This window comes from Mastacembelus armatus, unplaced genomic scaffold (assembly GCF_900324485.2).
Source record: "Mastacembelus armatus unplaced genomic scaffold, fMasArm1.2, whole genome shotgun sequence".
Classification (NCBI taxonomy): Eukaryota; Metazoa; Chordata; class Actinopteri; order Synbranchiformes; family Mastacembelidae; genus Mastacembelus; species Mastacembelus armatus.
In genome coordinates, this window is record NW_022872941.1 from 1,653,808 (window position 1) to 1,674,267 (window position 20,460).

General features: G+C 41.4%; 1 protein-coding gene across 3 annotated transcripts in view; it reads right to left on the reverse strand.

Moving 5' to 3' along the window:
- mamdc2a (MAM domain containing 2a) overlaps nt 1-12,303 on the reverse strand; it is an 80,685-nt gene extending 68,382 nt beyond the window's left edge. For all 3 annotated transcript variants that reach the window (XM_026311933.1, XM_026311915.1, XM_026311924.1), the window contains exons 1-3: nt 12,048-12,303; nt 11,723-11,848; nt 2,902-3,152 (exon numbers count right to left, since the gene is read on the reverse strand). In XM_026311933.1, the coding sequence (XP_026167718.1) occupies nt 2,902-3,152; nt 11,723-11,848; nt 12,048-12,078 (408 nt within the window). In that variant the 5' untranslated portion in view covers nt 12,079-12,303. The remainder of the gene's footprint in view (nt 1-2,901; nt 3,153-11,722; nt 11,849-12,047) is intronic.
- Nucleotides 12,304-20,460: the final 8,157 nt, after the last annotated feature.

A 20,460-nucleotide genomic window follows, 5' to 3' on the forward strand; every position in this document is an offset into this window, starting at 1 on the left:
AGAGCTATTTTGACTTAAATGACTTATACAAAACATTCAAACATTGAGTTCACTCTCCACAGAAAGCATCTGCCGATGTGAACCATGTCTCACAAAAAAAAAAAAAAGATCTCAAAAGACTTAGGATCAAGAATTGCTGATTTATATTAGACTGGAATGGAATACACTATAAACTGAGAGTCTAGATATTCATCACACCACAGTTGAACAAACTGTCCGCAAATGGAGACAATTAAGTGATTTGATTACTCCCCATAGAAGTGGGCACATAACTAAGATGACTCCAAAAAGACAAAACAAAATCCTCAATGAGGTAAAAGAAAAAAAAGCCCAGAGTACCGGCCAAAGGCTGGTGAGAATCATTGGAGCTGGAAAACATCTCTATTCATGAGTTTATCATATGCAAATCATGGTGCATGGCTACATTGAAGAGCAGGGTGTTTATGGCACAAAGCAGCTGCTGAAAAACATCACTGTAGGCCTAAAGAATTGTTCCTTCCAGACTGTCATGGAAGAGGATAGTGCTCTGTTAAACAAAGAGGAGGTGTGAGTTAAATTTAGAAAAAGGCCTAGACGATGTCACTATTTCTTTTAAAGTGTTTGTAGGCCTTGGCAACTAAAACTTTATTTATATAACATAATCCACTCTGAAGGAAACAGTCTGCTTCATGGAAATGCAGAGAACAATAAAAGCATGATGAAATTACAAATAGTACATACCTGATACTCAAATGTGCAAGACAAAATGTTTTTACTCTAATCTGTTGTTTTTATTTACTGTAATGTAAAAATGTAATAATGCAATTTTGTGTAGTATTGCATTCAAACTAATTACAGTTTCACTACCATTTTAACTTATTCCAATTCAAGCTCTTATTCGTGTGAGGTGATGTAATCAAATTGTCTCCTCCTAGTTATGAATTTGCAACATTTTAAATAAGCTCTGATTTTCCCCGAGTTTACTTTGGTAGACGAGGGCCCTGCAGTCTTCTAACTATCTGGAGATAAAGGCCCTTTTTATGCCTCCCACTGTGAGAAGAAATCTTTATTTTCAGTATATCTTTTAAGGTGATAAAAGGTTGAATTACAAACGCTGTTCAGACAGAAAAAATCTGGAGTCAGTAAGGTCTACCTACTTCATTTCTTTGAATTACTGCACTGAAGGTGTACTGAAGTACACCAATGCTGCACAAGGCTCTTTCACCTCTATGGTTAGGCAAAAACGCAAGTGGAAAATGTCTGTGGTGAGTTAATCAAGGAATGGAATATTACGAACTAGCTGTGTCACTGGTGTCCAGGTGGAACTCCACAGTATAGAGCTATAATTGGTGAAAAGCATTCCCTAACCCCCCCTAACCCTAATCCTGGTGTACAGACCTCTGTAGATTTAAAATATGGTCTGTCACCCAAACCAAACATCAAGACTAGTTGTGGTCCTTTGCACTGATGTCAGAATAAGTGAAAAATATAATGATATAAGCAATTAAAAAACATGAAGTGAATCTGTAACACTTTTCAAGACTTTAAGAACTAATGAAAGAAACACTGACACCATATTTTTGTCAGGAGGGAATGAAAAGTACAATGACATTCTGAATTTTTTACTCAAATATTTTCCACCTGTGTTGCTCTTAAAAGATGCAATAACTCCACAAAAAACCTCACTGATAGCCCCTAAACCATGTCCTCCAACCTCTAACAGCCTATGATAGAAGTCTTTTATGAACTGGCAGCTACCAACAGCAGGAGTACATGCCTACCAGGAAAAAAACAGTTCACTTCAATTCAATTCAATTCAATTCAATTTTGTTTGTCTAGGAGCTGGTTCCACAGTAGAGGAGCTTGATAGTTAAAGGCTCTGCCTCCCATTCTGCTTTTGGAAACTCTGGGAACCACAAGTAGACCTGCACTCTGAGAGCGAAGTGCTCTATTCGGATAATATGGTACTATGAGGTCTTTAAGGTATGAAGGAGCTTTATCATGAAGGGATTTGTATGTGAGGAGAAGGATTTTAAATTCTATTCTGTATTTTACAGGGAGCCAATAAAGAGAAGCTAATATAGGAGAAATATGATCTCTCTTGCTAGTTCCTGTCAGGACTCTGGCCGCGGCATTCTGGATTAATTGGAGGCTTTTTATGGAGATATTGGGACATCCAGATAGTAATGAGTTACAGTAATCTAGCCTTGAGGTAACAAATGCATAGACTAGTTTTTCTGCATCATTTTGAGATAGGATGTTCCTAATTTTGGAAATGTTGCGCAGGTGAAAGAAGGCAGTTCTAGAGATTTGTTTTATGTGTGAGTTAAAGGACATGTCCTGGTCAAAAAAAACTCCAAGGTTTTTCACAGTAGTGCTGGAGGCCAGGGCTATGCCATCTAAAGTAGCTATAATTTTAGAAAAGTTATTTCTGAGATTTAACAATACAATGACTTCTGTTTTCTGGTTTGTGTTAACAGGTTTAATAGATAGATACAACTGAGTGTCATCTGCATAGCTGTGGTAATTAATAGAGTGTTTCCTAATGACATAGCCTAAAGGAAGCATGTACAGGGTGAACAGAATCGGTCCTAGCACAGAGCCTTGTGGAACTCCATAACTAACTTTTGTTCGTGTGGAAGGTTCATCATGGACATGAACAAACTGGAATCTGTCCGATAAATAGGATTGGAATCATTTTAATGCTGTTCCTCTGATAACAGTTACATGCTCTTTTAGGTGTTTTTAGAGGAGGACAGTCCCCTTTACATAGCTTGTAAAATGCAAAGTCATGGGGAAGTGAGTTAGGGTCAGGGAGCTGGTCCCACAACAGTTTAATTTGAACAAACTTCACTTTGTAACATACTAAGTCAGACTGAACACAGGTATTACTATGATTATGTTCTTTACAGCGCTTCCTACCTGGTAGGGGATGGTGATGTTGGGTAGGTCCATACTAGCGATGAGCCAGCTGTCAGAGGTTGTGTTGGCATTCCAAAGCTGGTAGTCAAAGTTATTACTGTCTGGTCTAAGCTTGAGATGCAAGGAGCCTTGTCCAGTGATCTGATACACCAGCCTCACACAGCCCCAGTCCTGCTGGTCAAGAAGTGGACTGACAAGAACTGCCTGTTCGTGGTCATCTAAAAAGGCTGAATCCACTGTTATCAAATGTCCTGTGACAACAAAATGAAGATATATCATATTCATGTATAGTACATATGAAGAGGCTGAGAGATATTTAGACCGACAAGTAAAGTTTTTTACATTATCTTATCATTAAAGGTCATCAGAGTTATATTCAGATTTTATTTGTACCAGGAGAAATCAAATGTTATTTTCTGGTTAACCGGTCTTATCTACTGTTTCTGTACTTAAAAAAACAGCAACATTTCTCATGGTCCGCTTCTGTAGGATGAAACATAACATGCTATTATACACTGTTTTGTTTCAGGGATGGACTAGATGGAGTAATAAAAAAAGTTTTATCTGCATTCAGCCCTCTCATTACAACCCTTTCACACACAAGGAAACTACTCCACCTAGCAAGGGATTCAAAACCATTTGTGGTGGCACCAAACCTTTGTGCTTTGAGATGACTAGGGTTGGGTACTAACTATCTCAATAGTTATTACAAGACCAATGTGCAAGATAACAATGATAAACTATTGAGAATCTTTTGATTAGTTATGATAAAATTAGAAAGGAAAGTGTTTGAGAAAGTGTTTCTAGCATCCCTTTATGGCGCAGCCAAGCGTCTTTTTATCCATTTACCCAAGTCTGAGGGATGTCTTCAGTGGATATAATGTGTTTATGGACAGCAGGTTTAAATGCCCTCAGTTCAAAATCAGGCTGGGGAAAGGAGGCAGGCTGATTTACAGTTGTATCTATGATCCATTAATACACTATAATAGAGTGTACAGTAACACAGTGTCACATATACTGTCAGACACAGTTTCTCAACCAATAGTCGACTGCGAGGACATCCGAGGGCTCCCCAGACCAGGGAAACAAGGAGGGCTGGAAACCGAGCACACACTAGAAGGGAGTGAGTCCAGTAGAGCTGTGACGGAGGGAGTTTTGGGCATACTCGGCCCAACCCAGGAAAGACTCCTGGTCGTCATGACAGAAGGTTCTCAGGAAGCGTCCCACTTCCTGGATCTTTCACTCGGTCTGCCCATTTGACTGTAGATGGTAACCAGAGGAGAGGTTTACGGCCACACCTAGGAGTGAGAAGAACGCTTTCTAAACTCTTGAGATGAATTGAGGTCCTCTGTCCGACACAATATCTTCGGGGAGACCAAAATTCCGGAAGACCTGATTGAATATGAGCTCCACTGTTTGGAGAGCCGTGGAAAGGCCTGTGAGAGGTAGAAGGTGACAGAATTTAGAGAATCGATCTATGATAACGAAAATGCAGGTATTACCATCCGAGACTGGGGGGTCTGTTATGAAATCCTACCCCCAGGTGAGACCAAGGCCGGTTGGGTATGGGCAATGGGCAGAGTTTCCCAGCAGGGAGTTGACGGGAGCTCTTGGAGGTGGCACAGTCGGGGCAGCCTTGCACGAACCGTCTTACATCCCTAGCCATGTTCGGCCACCAGAAGCGATCTCGCATTAATGAGAGGGTAGCGTTGACCCCTGGGTGGCCAGTGCCTAAGGAGGTATGAATGGTATGAATGAGAGAAGTGCGTTTCGTTGTAGGAACGTATCGATGATCAGGAGGACAGCCCGGCAGGGAGACTGATGGTGTGGAAGAGGCTACCGTGGGAGAAGTCCACTGAATGGGGCTGATGAAGATTTTGGACGGCAGTATCTCTTCGTGTTCCTCCGTCCTCTCTTCGGGGTTATGGAGGTCGTGACTAGGCATTGGCCTTAACATTTCTAGAGCCAGGGCGGTAGGAAATCTTGAACTGGAACCAGATAAAAAACAGGGCCCACCTGGCTTGGCAAGGGTTCAATCGTTTGGCTTCACGGAGATATTGTAGGTTCTTGTGATCTGTTAAAACCAGGAAGGGAAGTGCTGCTCTTTCCAGCCAGTGTCTCCACTCCTCCAGCGCTAGCTTGATGGCTAGAAGTTCACGATTTCCGATATCGTAGTTTCTCTCCATCAAGCTGAATTTCCAGGAGAAGTAGGCGCAGGGATGAAGTTTGGGAGGTGTCTTGTGCTGTTGTGACAGTACCACTCCGACCCCTGTTGTGGACGCATCTACTTCTACGACAAACGGCAACTTAGGATAGGGACGAACTAGTAGCGGAGCATGAGTGAATGCGTGTTTCAACCTTTTGAATGCGTTCTCCGCCTCAGGGTTCCAGGATAGGACCTTGGTTTTACCTTTGAGTAAGTCCAGACCAGACTGGTGATAGTGCTGTAATTGGAGATGAACCGGTGATAGAAATTAGAGAAACCCAAGAACCTTTGAAGCTCTTTAACTGTAGTTGGAAGGGGCCAGGAAGTGACTGCCTTTACCTTCTCCTTATCCGTGAGTATGCCCCCATTACTAATGATATAGCCGAGGAAATGAATTGTCCATTGATGGAAGAGGCACTTTCGGCCTTGAGGTATAAATGGAATTCTCTTAACCGTTGGAGAACCTCCATAACGTGTTGACGATGTTCGGCCAAGCCACGGGAATAGATGAGGATGTCGTCAATGTAAACAATGACGAATCGATTAAGGAACTCCTGGAGTACTTCGTGCATCAAACCCTGAAAGATGGATGGGGCACTGACTAGTCCATAGGGCATAACCCGGTACTCATAATGGCCAGTAGGGGTCACAAAAGCCGTCTTCCATTCATCTCCCTCACGTATGCGGATGAGATTGTAATCGCTGCCGCACCCCAGGGCTATGCCATCTAAAGCAGGTATAATTTTAGAAAAGTTATTTCTGAGGTTTTTAGGCCCAAATACAATAACTTGTTTTCTCTGAATTTAAAGGTAGAAAATTACTGGTCATCCAGGCCTTTATGTCAGTTAGACACACTTGAAGTCTGGTTAACTGGTTTGTGTTAACAGGTACTTAATCTAATAGATAGATACAACTGAGTGTCATCTGCATAGCTGTTGTAATTAATAGAGTGCTTCCTAATGACATAGCATAAAGGAAGCATGTACAGGGTGAACAGAATCGGTCCTAGCACAGAGCCTTGTGGAACTCCATAACTAACTTTTGTGCGTGTGGAAGGTTCATCATGGACATGAACAAACTGGAATCTGTCCGATAAATAGGATTGGAATCATTTTAACGCTGTTCCTCTGATACCAGTCACATGCTCCAGTCTCTGTAATAAGATGTTGTGGTCAATAGTGTCAAATGCAGTACTATGGTCTAAGACAAGTATAGAAACAAATCCATTATCTGAGGCTAAGAGAAGATCATTGGTGACTTTTGACAGTGCTGTTTCTGTACTATGATGTGCTCTAAATCCTGATTGAAAATCTTCAAAAAGTACATTCCTGTGTAAGTGGTCTGATAGCGGCTTAGCAACAGCTTTTTCAAGGATTTTAGAAATAAAGAGCAGGTTGGATATTGGTCTATAATTAGTCAAGACTCCTGGATCAAGACTAAGCTTTTTGAGTAAGGGTTTGATTTGTGCTGTCTTAAAGGCCTGTGGTACATAGCCTGATACTAGAGATACATTTTTAAGTCTTTAAGCAATATAGTCGGAATGGGGTCTAAGAGACACGTTTATGATTTAGATGAAGCAACAACTGATGTAAATTCAGAGAGATCTATGGGAGAGAAGCAGTCTAAACATAACTGAGGTCTTTCCCAGAGCTACTGTAGTAGAAGATTCATTTATTGCAGGTATTTCCTATTCTGCTGAATTTTATCTCTAATAGTTGTGATTTTATTTGTAAAGAAATAAATTCATCACTGATGAGAGCTAAGGGAACACTGGGCTCAACAGAGCTGTGACTTTTTGTCAGCCTGGCTACAATGCTGAAAAGAAACCTGGGATTGTTCTTATTTTCCTCTATTAGTGATGAATAGTATGCAGTTCTGGCTTTACGGAGAGCTTTTTTATATGTCAATAGACTGTTTTTCCAGGCTAGAAAAAATTGCTCTAAATTTGTGGAACGCCACTTCCTTTCCAGCCTTTGTGATGCCTGTTTTAAGGTACGAATATGTAAATTGTACCATGGGGCTAATCTCCTCTGATTCACTAATTTCTTTTTCAGAGGGGCCCCAGTATCAAGCATTTCACGCAGCAAGGCTACAGCACTGTCAACAACATGATAAATTTGGTAGGGAGTGGGATTGAGGCAGCTACCCTCCACTGTGTTGGCAGATAGGAAGTCTGGAAATTCAGTTAAAAACTGAGTAAGGGACAAAAGACTGGTGGGTCCTGATCATAATTCACTAATAAAATGTTAGTGTACAACAAAACCTCTGCTGTCTGTGGCTGCTGACATTGCTGCTTGACAAAACACAAGCACATAAAACAAAAGTTGAGGAAGATATGCCAGAGTCTGAATGGTTTATGATTTCATCAGCACCAAAGGGGGTGACTGGAACTGATGTGATGAAACATGAAAAAGTGTAATTTTTCAGCATGCTCTAGAGAACATTTTATGTCATTAACTACAATGAGTCTGGCTTGAACATAGATCCAAACAGAGCCAATATCCTGTGATCCTTTGCACTATCAATATTATTGACTCGTGTCAATAATATCTGAGGTCTCTCTTTTTCAGCCTGTTTTCCCTTTCTCCCAGGTTGAGTGCTTTCCTCCTCAGCCTGTGGTTTCCTCTCCTCAGTCTGAGGTCTCTCTCCCTCAGCCTGGGCTCCCTTTCTCCCTGACGGAGTATTCCTCTCCTCTGTCTGAGGTCTCCCCTCAGCTGGGGCTCCCGTCCTCCCAGCCTGAACACTTTGCTCCTCAGCTTGAGGTTCCTTCCCCTCACGCTGAGTCCTCTCCTCCTCTGTCTGAGACTTCTTTTCCTCAGTCTGAGGCTATCCACCCTCTGTCTAAGGTTTCCTCCCCTCAGTCTGAGGCCTATCTCCCTCAGCGCGAGGTTTCATTCCCTCAGTCTGGGGTATCTCCTCCTCAGGCTGAGGAAGTAATAGCTCAGGTCTCAGTGTTTTCCTCACTCTGAGCCTTCTCACCCTCAGTCAGAGGCCCTTCCACCTCAGCCTGAGTTTTTGCTTTCTCGGTCTGAGGCTCCTCTCCCTCAGTCTGGGTTTTTCCTCCCTCAGTCTGGGGTTTCTCTTCCAACCTGAGGCCTCACTCGCTCAACCTGAGTCTTCACTTTCCCAGCCTGAGTCCTTTATTGTTCCTCAGCCTGAGTTGCCTCACATCCCTCAGCCTGAGTCCCATTTCTCCCACTCTGGGTTCCCTGACACACTCTTTCTTCCCCCAACTGAGTCCAGTGCCCTCTCGCCGCTGGAGTCCAGAGCTGCCTCCTCACTGCTGGAATCCAGAGCTGCCTCCTCGCGGCCAGAGTCCCCAGCACTGCAGCAGCCCAAGTACCCAGTACTACAGCAGACAGGACCTCCGAACCGGCAGCCTTGACGACAACGCCGTCTGAAGAGGCCACCAACCAGTTTCTCACCTCAGGCTACAGTCGCTGCCCGGTCAGAGTTTCGCCTCGCTGCCCGGTCAGAGTTTCGCCTCGCTGCCCAGCCAGAGTTTCGCCTCGCTGCCCAGCCAGAGTTTCGCCTCGCTGCCCAGCCCGAGTCTCGCCTTCCAGCGCCGCAGCCACCAGAGTCTCGCCCTCCAGCGCCGCAGCCGCCAGAGTCTCGCCCTCCATCGCCGCAGACCCAAGCCAGATCCTCCAGCGCCGCACAAGCCTCTGCCCTTCGGGCCACAGCCAGACGAGTCTCTGCCGGACGAGCACGCATTGCTCCCCGGCAGCTTTACATTCATTATGTTAATCTGTTTCACCTGTGTGTAGTTATCTTTTGGGTTCTAGCATATAAATATGCTTTAGTTACCTTTGTTGTCGTTTTCCACTTTGTGTTTTTCCTGAGCCCTGGGATTTCCAGGAGGAAAATAAAGTCTTGTTAGTCCTGCATTTGGGTCCTACCTCTCCTTCTTCTCTCCAGCACCTCAAACACGTAACAAGTCAGCTTTTCAGTTATACAGTACAGGCACAGTACGAGTTTTTGCTGCTAGTGTTTTTCTTAATTACCCATTATGATGGATTCTGGAGTCATTAGGAGAAGGAGCAGTGGTTATGGTAAATTCTACTGCCTTGAGTGTCTCTAATATTATAATGTTATAATGATATTATAATGTATTTGAAGTCAAAAACTCTATGCCTCATCCTATCCATTCCTATCTTTGTGTTTATTCTACTACAGCACAGCTTGAAGTCTTTGTTTCTGATATCTCTGTTTACTGAAATAATGACATAGAACATCCATTCTGGTTTAAACTACAGATGTTTTCATTTTTGCTGCAGCCTCTTTAGCTCAAGCCTCAGCTCATTGCCATGGCAGCCAAACAGAAAACACTGCTGTGGTCACATCTTCTTTTTTATAAGCCTATTTATTGCCACAATGGGTGTAGTTTGTCACCATCTCCTAGGCTGGGCTGATGGCTGGAGCTTATTCATCTCAGCTTGGTCAGTGGTTTTCATGCACACTACACCGAGTCTCTACTGAAGCTTTAATCAGTCCTGGTAGAGCTGTGATTTCACTGTCACAAGGGATATGCAGTGCACTGGCTGCAGTTAGTATACACATAGAGCTGAAGGCTTGGCTGGAAGAGAGATGGTACACGTAATTTACAGTGCCACAACTTATCTCAACAGAGAACATAAACTGTGCTGACAGATGATCATAAACAAAGGGAGCTGCATAAGACACTCTGTGGCCTCAGGCACAAAGTTGGAGCAGTCAGTGGAGAACAGGATGATGGGATGGGGTGGGGGGTGGGGGGGCAATTGGAATTTCTAACTTCTGTTATGCAGGAGATCAAAATTAAACTGTATGAATGTTATAGAAACATGTATCAATGTGTAGATGTTGGGTTTCAGAATTTTCATAGGTCCCATACCCTCTGCATATAACCTCACTCACTGGGGTTACTTGTGTTGTAGCCATTCAACAGTTTCCTATTCTCAGTTCTCGTCTGAGAATGTCCCAATCTTGTTCCAGTAGCCCACTTTCACCAGATTCTCCTGGTTCCCCAAAAGCTGTTGCAAACCTTGATGATCCAGGCAACATCTGAGCTGGCATGACTCTGTTTGTTCATATCTCTCTCATATCGGAGGTAGGCAGGGTCAAGCATAAGGAGGTCTTGCCTAAGGACCCCTTACTGGAAGGCCAGTACCAGTGTCCCAGGTCTACCCCCTCCACCACCTCTGTAAAAATGCTGTTTGCCTATTGTACCTTTATTGGGTAATTGGAATTCACTGTGCAGATTGGTGTATGTACACAGTTTGACACATACCTCTTTTGAATTTGGAAATTTGCTCTGTGGTCATCATATTTCTGATCTTAACATATGTATTTTTGTGAAAATATGTATAGAATGGATCTTTAAGGGCTATAGTTTTCAACAAACAAACAGAAGCTATTATCTCGCAATTTACTGCCACTCATATTTAAACTCATTACACTAATACATGAAGAGTAGTTACACTGCTTCTGTGATGAAGAGTGACAGAATGAAAAGAAAAATGAAAATGAAGACGAGAGTTGCATTGTCCAGTGCAGGACTTGATGTGATGTTTGACATTGATAGTAATGTCAACAGCTCTCACTGTGTCTAAAGATAGGAATTCCTCAAAGACCTGCTTCATAACAGGGCACACTCTGGCCATTTTTATTACTCATCTTAGTATTACATGACCCAAACACACTCACATAGACATTACAATGACTTACTAACATTTCCTGGAGACTTACCCTAACCATAACCACCATAACCACATGTCCTATTTATTTCCCGACAGCATGAGTAATAGCCCCCCTCTGCCCCTCTGTTTTTGATGACACTGCTTATGACACTGGGTTATAATTGAAGTAAGTGGATTATTAATATGTTAGAAATTGATCTGAAAAAATCTACCTATGCAAAACGATCAAATACACAACTATTGCTGAATTTTTTTCTTATTTTTGCTGTTTCTTTAGATGATGCACCAGAACACATAAGATTCATCTGCAAACGGACATACTGTGTTTACATACAGCTTCAACAGAGGATGTACCTTCAGACATTATTTTTTTGACTTTGACATGGTCTAGCTGTGTTTAGTACACACTTGTGAGATGTTTCTTATTTTGTTCCTTTTGTAGTCATTTGTTTAGCTTTCCAAAAGAAAGGTTAACATTCCCTCCATTGGTGTAGAGGCCCCCTGATCCCTTTGGCCCGTAGGCCTGTGTCCAGTAGGCCAGCTCTGTAATTCACCCATGTATGCCTTTCAGAGAGCAAGATCATCCAGCCACAAAAAAAAATTAAATAAAATAAAAAAAGCTTGTGTGTCCTCTATAAGTCAGCTATAGCACAAATGAAAGATGACAGGTCACAAATCAGCTGAACCAGTTCAGAGGTCTTGTATGCTGGTTTGTGGCCTTGTCATCATTTTCACCATTAAGAGTAATAATTCACTTTAAATCTGCGGTGAGCTGCTCTGCCTGGCCTAGCCTAGTGGTAAGTATATGTTTTTTGGATCTACACAGGCCATACATATTTGTACAAATAACTGGATTTCCTGATGTAGAGCAGTCTGAGTAATAGTGGAGTAGTCCAAGCATGTGTATTTCTATGCAGAGCTCATGATGAAACTGTACCTTCTTCATTCATTCTCCAGCTGCCATATTCTGGGTCTGACGTGTAGCCACAGGTGCCCAGTTCAAAGTTGCAGGACCCAGGTAACAGCTGCTGCTGCGCCGAAAGGAATCCGCAAAGTAGCAGCACTGCAAGAAGAGACAAGCATCTATGCTGGGGAGCCGATCCTAGTACAGTTTATCTGTGCTTCCGTACGCATTTGTCAGGTTTGTGTAATTGCACAAACAAACAATTTGAAAAAAAGTTACAAAAAGTAATCTGTGGCACATATAGACTTCTGGTGCATCCGACCGCATTTTGCTGTCAAACAGAAATTACTTGATTTACCCCGCAGAGTTAGACAGACGTTGCTCATCATATCCGCCGTTGCAGCTTAGTTTGGAAGCTTTCACAGTAGTTTTTTGATCGTCTACCCTTAAAATCTTCAGTAAACTACAGCGCCAAGAGCTCATCGAAACCCTCACTGGTTGTCTTTCACATGCTGCAGCACTGTTAACAGCAGAGCAGAGTGTTTATCCGGCTGGATAAACGAGGCGGGAGCGAGAATTGTCTGTCCAGGTCGCCGATGTTATGCCGAGTTCTGCCTGCCTGCAACGATTTGCCTGCACCTCGCGGGAGCGCGCTTGACCAAAGCGAAAACTCCCAACCAGTAAATTCAGAGGCAAAGGGCTGTTTGAAGGCATAAGTTGCTTTTTTTTCGGCTTTATCAGCAATGGTAACAGATCGCAGCCTAATTGTAGTTTCTGAATGTTTAATTTCATCTGTGTTTTATTAGGCTAAACTCTGTTTTAAGTGGTGTTTTCCGCGTTAAGAACTCGATTAAGGAACTTGCCTGAAAACTGCTCCCTTTCCAACGGCTGCTTGTTGTTAAGAAAAGCTTTATAGACTGTTCGTTATGGTAGAACGAGGTTTTTAGGGATGACCACTGAATGTTTTGTGTCAAATTCGCATGTAAATATCTTCTCATAAAACAACACGTGACCTGTTCAGTTTAAGTGCGAGGAGTGGATGAAGAATTGTTGCATATTGTTGCTATGAGACTGGATATCATCAAATGTATGGAATTAAGTCATGACCAAATAGCCCCAATTATAATTAAAACTATAAGATTCATTAGTGTGGGTGTATTTATTTATTTAGATATTTAGCTTAATCTGAAGAAAAAACTAAGAAATAACTAATTTCTAAACTAACAAAGCTAAAATAAATAAAAAATAAATAACTACACGTTAACGTGACGTTTGGTCGCACTGTGTCATGTAGCTAACTTACCAGGGGCATGCATTATGTGACAGACCTACTCTGTTGCCCAAAGTTGTTGCTCAAGTTGCCCAAACACTGTTCAAACACAGCATGTGAAATCTAAATCAAATAGGCTGATACGTACGTGTGATTCCTTGCTTAAACTGTAGCTTAAACTGTGTATAGTTCCATAGTTCCAAATTGTGAAAGTTAGAATATGAACTCCACAGTGCCAGTTTTCCTTTGCATAGATTTGTTAGCGAAAGTGTGTTGATATGTCAGCACTGTTCCTTTTGTTTTCACAGATCCACTTGAGAATCTTTGGCTTCACTGTGGATTGGAAGAGGTGGAATGTGATGGTAATTGGTATATTTGACTTTCCATTACAAACTTTCAAGCAATCTAATTATATGGTACAGTAATGCACTCTCAACAATTCTTTCATATTATAAGAAATTATGATATGAAACTTTAACATGCTTTGAAATTTGTAGATTGGCTGTGATGCGTGTCATTGGTGATACTACCATGGCTATGTGAGTTGGATAAGGACTACCTCTGCCTTTTATGTATCTAGAAATTCAGTTTTGGCAGCTGCCGGTTGTATACATGTATAGCAGTTGGGCATCTGGTTCCTTGCTCAAGGGTCTAACCTCAGTCATGGTATTGAAGGTGGACAGGGTGATGTATCCTCACGGACCTGAGACTCGAACCTGCATTATTCATTAGGCCACGACTGCCCAGAAACTACAATTAGGCTGGGATTTATTATGATTGCTGATAAACCCAAAAAAAGCAACTTATGCCTATAAACAGTCGTTTGCCTCAGAATTTATTGGTTGGGAGTTTTCGCTTTGGTCAAGCGCGCTCCCACGCACCCAGGCAAATTGCGGCAGGCAGACAGAACTCGGCATAACACCTGTCCGCCTCTCTCTACTGCTGAAGCTGCTACACATATGAGCCAGGGCCGGACCCACATGGGTTCAGGGCCTCTGTGGGGCTCCCCAACAGCCACAATGCCACCATGAACATACCATGTGTATGAGATTTAATAAGAGTCTAAAAAAACAAGCAAGATGTTTTGTCAGCTGACACCAGAGGTGGGAAGTAACAAAGTACAAATACTTTGCTACTGTACAAGGGAGTTTTTCCTCTCCACTGTCACCAAGTGCTGCTCATAAGGGATTTGTTGGGGGGGGTGTCTTTTACTTAATTAGAGAATGTGAGTACTTTTGTGCCACCTTTGACTGACACACATGTTGAATGGTTGACTGTAGGACCACAATGTGCATGGTGATTTGTAGGCTAAATACACTGACTTGGTAAAAGTTTCATTAACCATGGAATAACAGATGATGCCATTTGTGTTTTTACAGCAGACAGAAGGGCATGCACAGTCTGACCAGATTAACATTCAGAAGATTTTAGAACATTTATAACTAAATATCTGTTTTCTTTGCAGTATAGTAAATGCAAAATACATGTTAGTAATGTAGGTCAAATTGTAAAACAGCAGGGGAATAAGTATGTATTTACAGTCACCAGTCCATCGTAGGGCATAGTAGTTTGTATAAACCAGCCAATGTATTACTTCGGCAGAATTTGCAGCATACACTGTCATTGTTAAAAGTATTCACCTTTTTTTCACGTTCTGTACATTTTCAAATGCAAGTACTACATCTATGCATGTGGAACAATTGAGTATATTTTAACTGCATTAAAATAATGATTAAGTGATAATAGTAACAATCAAGTAATACTTTTGGGACATAAGAGTGTTTAATTTAGGAGAAATCTATTTTTTCAGAACAGTTGCTACATAATCCAGCATTACTCATTTAATCTCAGATCTGTGTAGTGCTGTACAAACAAGGTTGATTCAATTCAATTCAATTCAGTTTTATTTGTATAGCGCCAAATCACAATACAAATCATCTCAAGGCACTTTACAAAAACAAAAAACCCAACAAACCCCTTATGAGCAAGCACTTGGTGACAGTGGAGAGGAAAAACTCCCTTTAAGGGAAGAAAAAACCTCCAGCAGAACTGGGCTCAGTTTGAGCAGCCATCTACCTCGACCGGTTGGGGTGAGTGGATAGAGCAGAGAGAAAAGATCAGCAGAGAGAAAAGATCAGCAACAATAAACAACAAATAGACACTGCAGGTTGGTGGGGCCAGTAACTGCACATCAGCGATATACCGGGCGGCCATCTGGACCAGGGACACCTGGAAGGTACAGAAGGTACAGAGAGAGAGGGAGAGAGCACAAACTAGAGCACAAGGTTAGTGACATTCAATGGTGGAATATACCTGGGGGGGGGGGGTGGCTCGTTGCACCAATGGTCCTCGGGCAGTCTAGACCTATAGCAGCAATAACTAAGGGATGGTTCAGGGTTACCTGAAGCCAGCCCTAACTATATGCTTTGTCAAAGAGGAAGGTTTTAAGTCTAGCCTTAAAAGTACAGAGAGTGTCTGCCTCCTGAACCCAGACTGGGAGCTGGTTCCACAGAAGAGGAGCTTGATAGTTAAAGGCTCTGCCTCCCATTCTGCTTTTGGAAACTCTGGGAACCACAAGTAGACCTGCACTCTGAGAGCGAAGTGGTCTATTGGGATAATATGGTACTATGAGGTCTTTAAGGTATGAAGGAGCTTGATCATGAAGGGATTTGTATGTGAGGAAAAGGATTTTAAATTCTATTCTGTATTTTACAGGGAGCCAATGAAGACAAGCTAAAATAGGAGAAATATGATCTCTCTTGCTAGTTCCTGTCAGGACTCTGGTTGCAGCATTCTGGATTAACTGGAGGCTTTTTATGGAGGTACTGGAACATCCAGATAATAATGAGTTACAGTAATCTAGCCTTGAGGTAACAAATGCATGGACTATTTTTTCTGCATCATTTTGACACAGGATGTTCCTAATTTTGGCAATGTTGCACAGGTGAAAGAATGCAGTTCTAGAGATTTGTTAAAGGACATGTCCTGGTCAAAAATAACTCCAAGGTTTTTCACAGTAGTGCTGGAGGCCAGGGCTATGCCATCTAAAGTAGCTATAATTTTAGGAAAGTTATTTCTGAAGTTATTAGGCCCAAATACAATAACTTCTGTTTTCACTGAATTTAAAAGTAGAAAGTTACTGGTCATCCAGGCCTTGATGTCAGTTAGACACGCTTGAAGTCTGGTTAACTGGTTTGTGTTAACAGGTTTAATAGATAGATATAACTGAGTGTCATCTGCATAGCAGTGGTAATTAATAGAGTGCTTCCTAATGACATATCCTAAAGGAAGCGTGTACAGGGTGAACAGAATCGGTCCTAGCACAGAACTTGTGGAACTCCATAACTAACTTTTGTGCGTGTGGAAGGTTCATCATGGACATGAACAAACTGGAATCTGTCCGATAAATAAGATTGGAACCACTTTAACGCTGTTCCTCTGATACCAATCACATGCTCCAGTCTCTGTAATAAGATGTTGTGGTCAATGGTGTCGAATGCAGCACTAAGATCTAGGAGGACAAGTATAGAAACAAGTCCATTATCTGAGGCTAAGAGAAGATCTTTGGTGACTTTTAACAGTGCTGTTTCTGTACTATGATGTGCTCTAAATCCTGATTGAAAATTTTGAAATAGTTCATTAATGATGATGGAATTAAATTCCATTCAGAGACTTTCAACAACAAATTTTTACATTTTTGATTTTTTTATTCATCAACCAGCCCTATTTTTCAAAGACCAAGGAGGTTGTGAGTAGGATGATAGTTATGGGTATGGATGACTGGATGTCACTGGATGATGTAAGTGGTCTGATAGCTGCTTAGCAACAGTTTGTTGGATATTGCTAAAAATAATAATAATAATAATAATAAATTCCTCTAAATTGGAAAAGATGGAATCATTTTCTTAAATTTATTAACAGTTGTCAGATAAACATCTGCTGTGTGGAATTTTCTTCCAAATGCTGCATGATCCACCATCTTAAATTCAAATTAATTAAAGAATGATCTGACAAAATAGGATTATGGGGAAAAACTATTAAATGTTCAATTTCGATGCCATGGGTTAAAATCTCCCACTATAATGACTTTATCTGAACTAAGCACTAAATGAGATGGGAATTCTGGGAATTTAGTTAAAAACTCTGAGTAAAATCAATAACTTCATAGTTGCATAAATTAACTACAAGCATGAATAACAGAGAAACAATAGTACAGCTTCTATATCACACCATAGTCTGACAGTAATGCTCTGTATAAATCTGGTCACACATGTTTTAGCAGGAATGAAAGGACAGGATATGAACACCAGTTCATAAGTCATTGTATAGGTTTCAGGTCTTGCCTGAAAAGGGAATAGTTTCAAAGTATTTACAGCAGGATCTAAATCACCAAATAAAGGGAGTTTTCTTTGTGAGCCAGTGATCTGCTCTTTATCAAATGGAGTCTTGACAGTGCAGTACTTGCTGGAGAGCCTGTACCATCTCCTGTTGTTTATCTTAGTGGGTCACAAAGAGTTTCATAGTCATAGTCAGTCCTTTGCCTGTGCTCCAGGCCAGCTCTTTGCCTGAGTTTCCGGCCAGCCCTTCTCCTCAGTTCTAGGCCAGCTCTTCACCAGTGCTACTGATTAGCCAGCCAGAGGCCCTGGTCCTCAGTGCGCTGATGGGAACGTCACCACTGAGGCTTCCCTCCAGAGGCTTAACCCTCTGTGGTCGACGCACGCGCCGGCACGTTTTGACGCATCTTTTCCTGATAAGGCCGAAGCAAATTTAAATTACTCTGTCAATTCTGATCATACCGATAAAAGAAATATATCATTCAAATCTGTAAAGGGTCTAGTTTTAGTGGTATACCATCATAATAACAACAAAACGTTGTGCTTTTTTTAAATAAAGAAAGCCGACAGGGTGCGCTCTCGGCCTTTTCTGTCTCTGCCATTTCTCTTCACAGACGCGTAAATAAAACAACCAGAATCTCAGCGAATACTTGGCTCATAAAAATAAGAATTATATGGCTAGAAAGCTTGAAATGTTTTCTTTTGAGTGAAACAATTCAAGTCGAAAACAAATCATCACTTTTTATTTTAATCCGTATGAACGTAAGGAGAAGTCAGTTTTTTCCTGTCTCACCTCATTACAGGTAATGCGGACCGCATTGTACTCTGTTCACTGTTCACATTTAAATAATCTCAGGTGAACCAGGTAAATATGTGCGCACCCCCGAGAAATGACATAAAACGTCAAACTTCATCATAGAATTTACTCACTTTTTCTGCACGTTTGGATGATGGCGCGTCACGGACATGAAGAAGCGCTTCTTGTATTCCACACAGAGACAAATAGTTTAGCTTGTCCTCAGAGTAAAAACACTGATTTTAACTCAAATGAAGATTGTTTGGCTCCTCATTGTTTTGTATTGTGCTGCACTAATCCCTTCCCATCTACATTGACTGATAGGCTCATTATGCGTGTATTTGTCTTGTCGTTCAGTGCGTCTTTTGTGTTCTCAGGTAAATCACATGACTATTCATCCTCAGACACACCCTCTTGCATAAGGCCTTTCTGGACAAAAAGTGTCTTAGAAAATTTAAATCAGTGTATTGTTTGCTGTGAATGTGTGAACAAGATGACATTCACAAAACTCTGAAGTAAACACTTTAGCTGACAACATGCAGGTCTCCAAAGTCTTGTGAACCAATGTCCTGTTTGTGTTTTATGGTCTTATTTCCATGACTTCATAGACAATTGGGACACTTTCTGGGAAAAACCCAGTCTGGTAGCGAGAGATGGCATCCATCCCACTTTGAATGGTGCAGCTCTCATCTCTAGAAATTTGGCCAAGTTAATTAGCCAACCTAAAGCCTGACAATCCAGAGTGGGGACTGGGAGGCAGAGATTCAGTCTAAAATGCCTCTCTGCAGTTTCCTTAGAGCCATCGCCCCCCTCATACCACATAAAGATTGTGTCTGGCCCTCGAACATATAAATCAAATAAATCAGAAGTTAACACAAGAGGAGTTATAAATAAAAACCTAATAAAAATTAAGACCACTCCTTTTATTGAACAGAAAAAAAGAACAGTCAGATGTGAATTATTAAATATCAGGTCTCTTTCATCAAAATTTCTGCTAGTAAATGATTTGATAACTGATCACCAAATTGACTTTCTCTCTCTTACTGAAACCTGGCTAGAGCAAGATGATTATGTCAGTCTAAATGAATCAACCCCCCTCAGTCATAAAAACTGTCATGTTCCTCGACGCACAGGTCGAGGTGGAGGAGTAGCTGCAATCTTCCACTCAAACTTATTATTAAACTTTCATCCTCAGAACAATTATAACTCATTTGAGAGCCTCACTCTGAGCCTCTCACATCCAAACTGGAAAACACAAAAACCAGTTCTACTTGTCATTGTGTACAGTCCACCTGTCCCTTACTCAGTTTTTAACTGAATTTCCATACTTCCTATCTGATTTAGTGCTTAGTTCAGATAAAGTCATTATAGTGGGAGATTGTAACGTTCATGTAGATGTTGAAAATAACAGTCTCAGCACTGCATTTAATTCTATGTTAGATACAACTGGTTTCACTCAAAATGTTAATAAACCCACCCACTGTTTCAATCACACCCTTGATCTTGTTCTGACCTATGGCATCAAACTTGAACATTTAATAGTTTTTCCCACAAATCCTATTTTGTCAGATCATTCTTTAATAACTTTTGAATTTAAGATGATGGATCATGCAGCGTTTGGAAGAAAATTCCACTAGATCAGATGTTTATCTGACGACGCTGTTAATAAATTTAAGAAAATGATTCCATCTTTATTTACATCTATGCCAAGTATAAACATAGTGGAGGGCAGCTGCCTCAATCCCACTCCATACCAAATTGAACATATTGTTGACAGTACTGTAGCCTCACTGCGTGAAACGTTCGATACTGTGGCCCCTCTGAAAAAGAAGTTAGTGAATCAGAGGAGATTAGCCCCATGGTATAATTTACATATTCGTACCTTAAAGCAGGCATCATGAAGGCTAGAAAGGAAGTGGCGTTCCACAAATTTAGAGGAAGTTTTTGTAGCCTGGAAAAACAGTCTATTAACATATAAAAAAGCTTTCCGTAAGGTCAGAGCTGCATACTATTCATCACTAATAGAGGAAAATAAGAACAATCCCAGGTTTCTTTTCAGCACTGTAGCCAGGCTGACAAAAAGTCACAGCTCTGTTGAGCCCAGTGTTCCCTTAGCTCTCATCAATGATGAATTTATGAGTTTTCCCTGTAAAATACAGAATAGAATTTATAATTCTTTTCCTCACATACAAATACCTTCATGATCAATCTCCTTCATACCTTAAAGACCTCAGGGTACCATATTATCCCAATAGACCACTTCGCTCTCAGAGTGCAGGTCTAATTGTGGTTCCCAGAGTTTCCAAAAGCAGAATGGGAAGCAGAGCATTTAGCTATCAAGCCCCTCTCCTGTGGAACCAGCTCCCAGTCT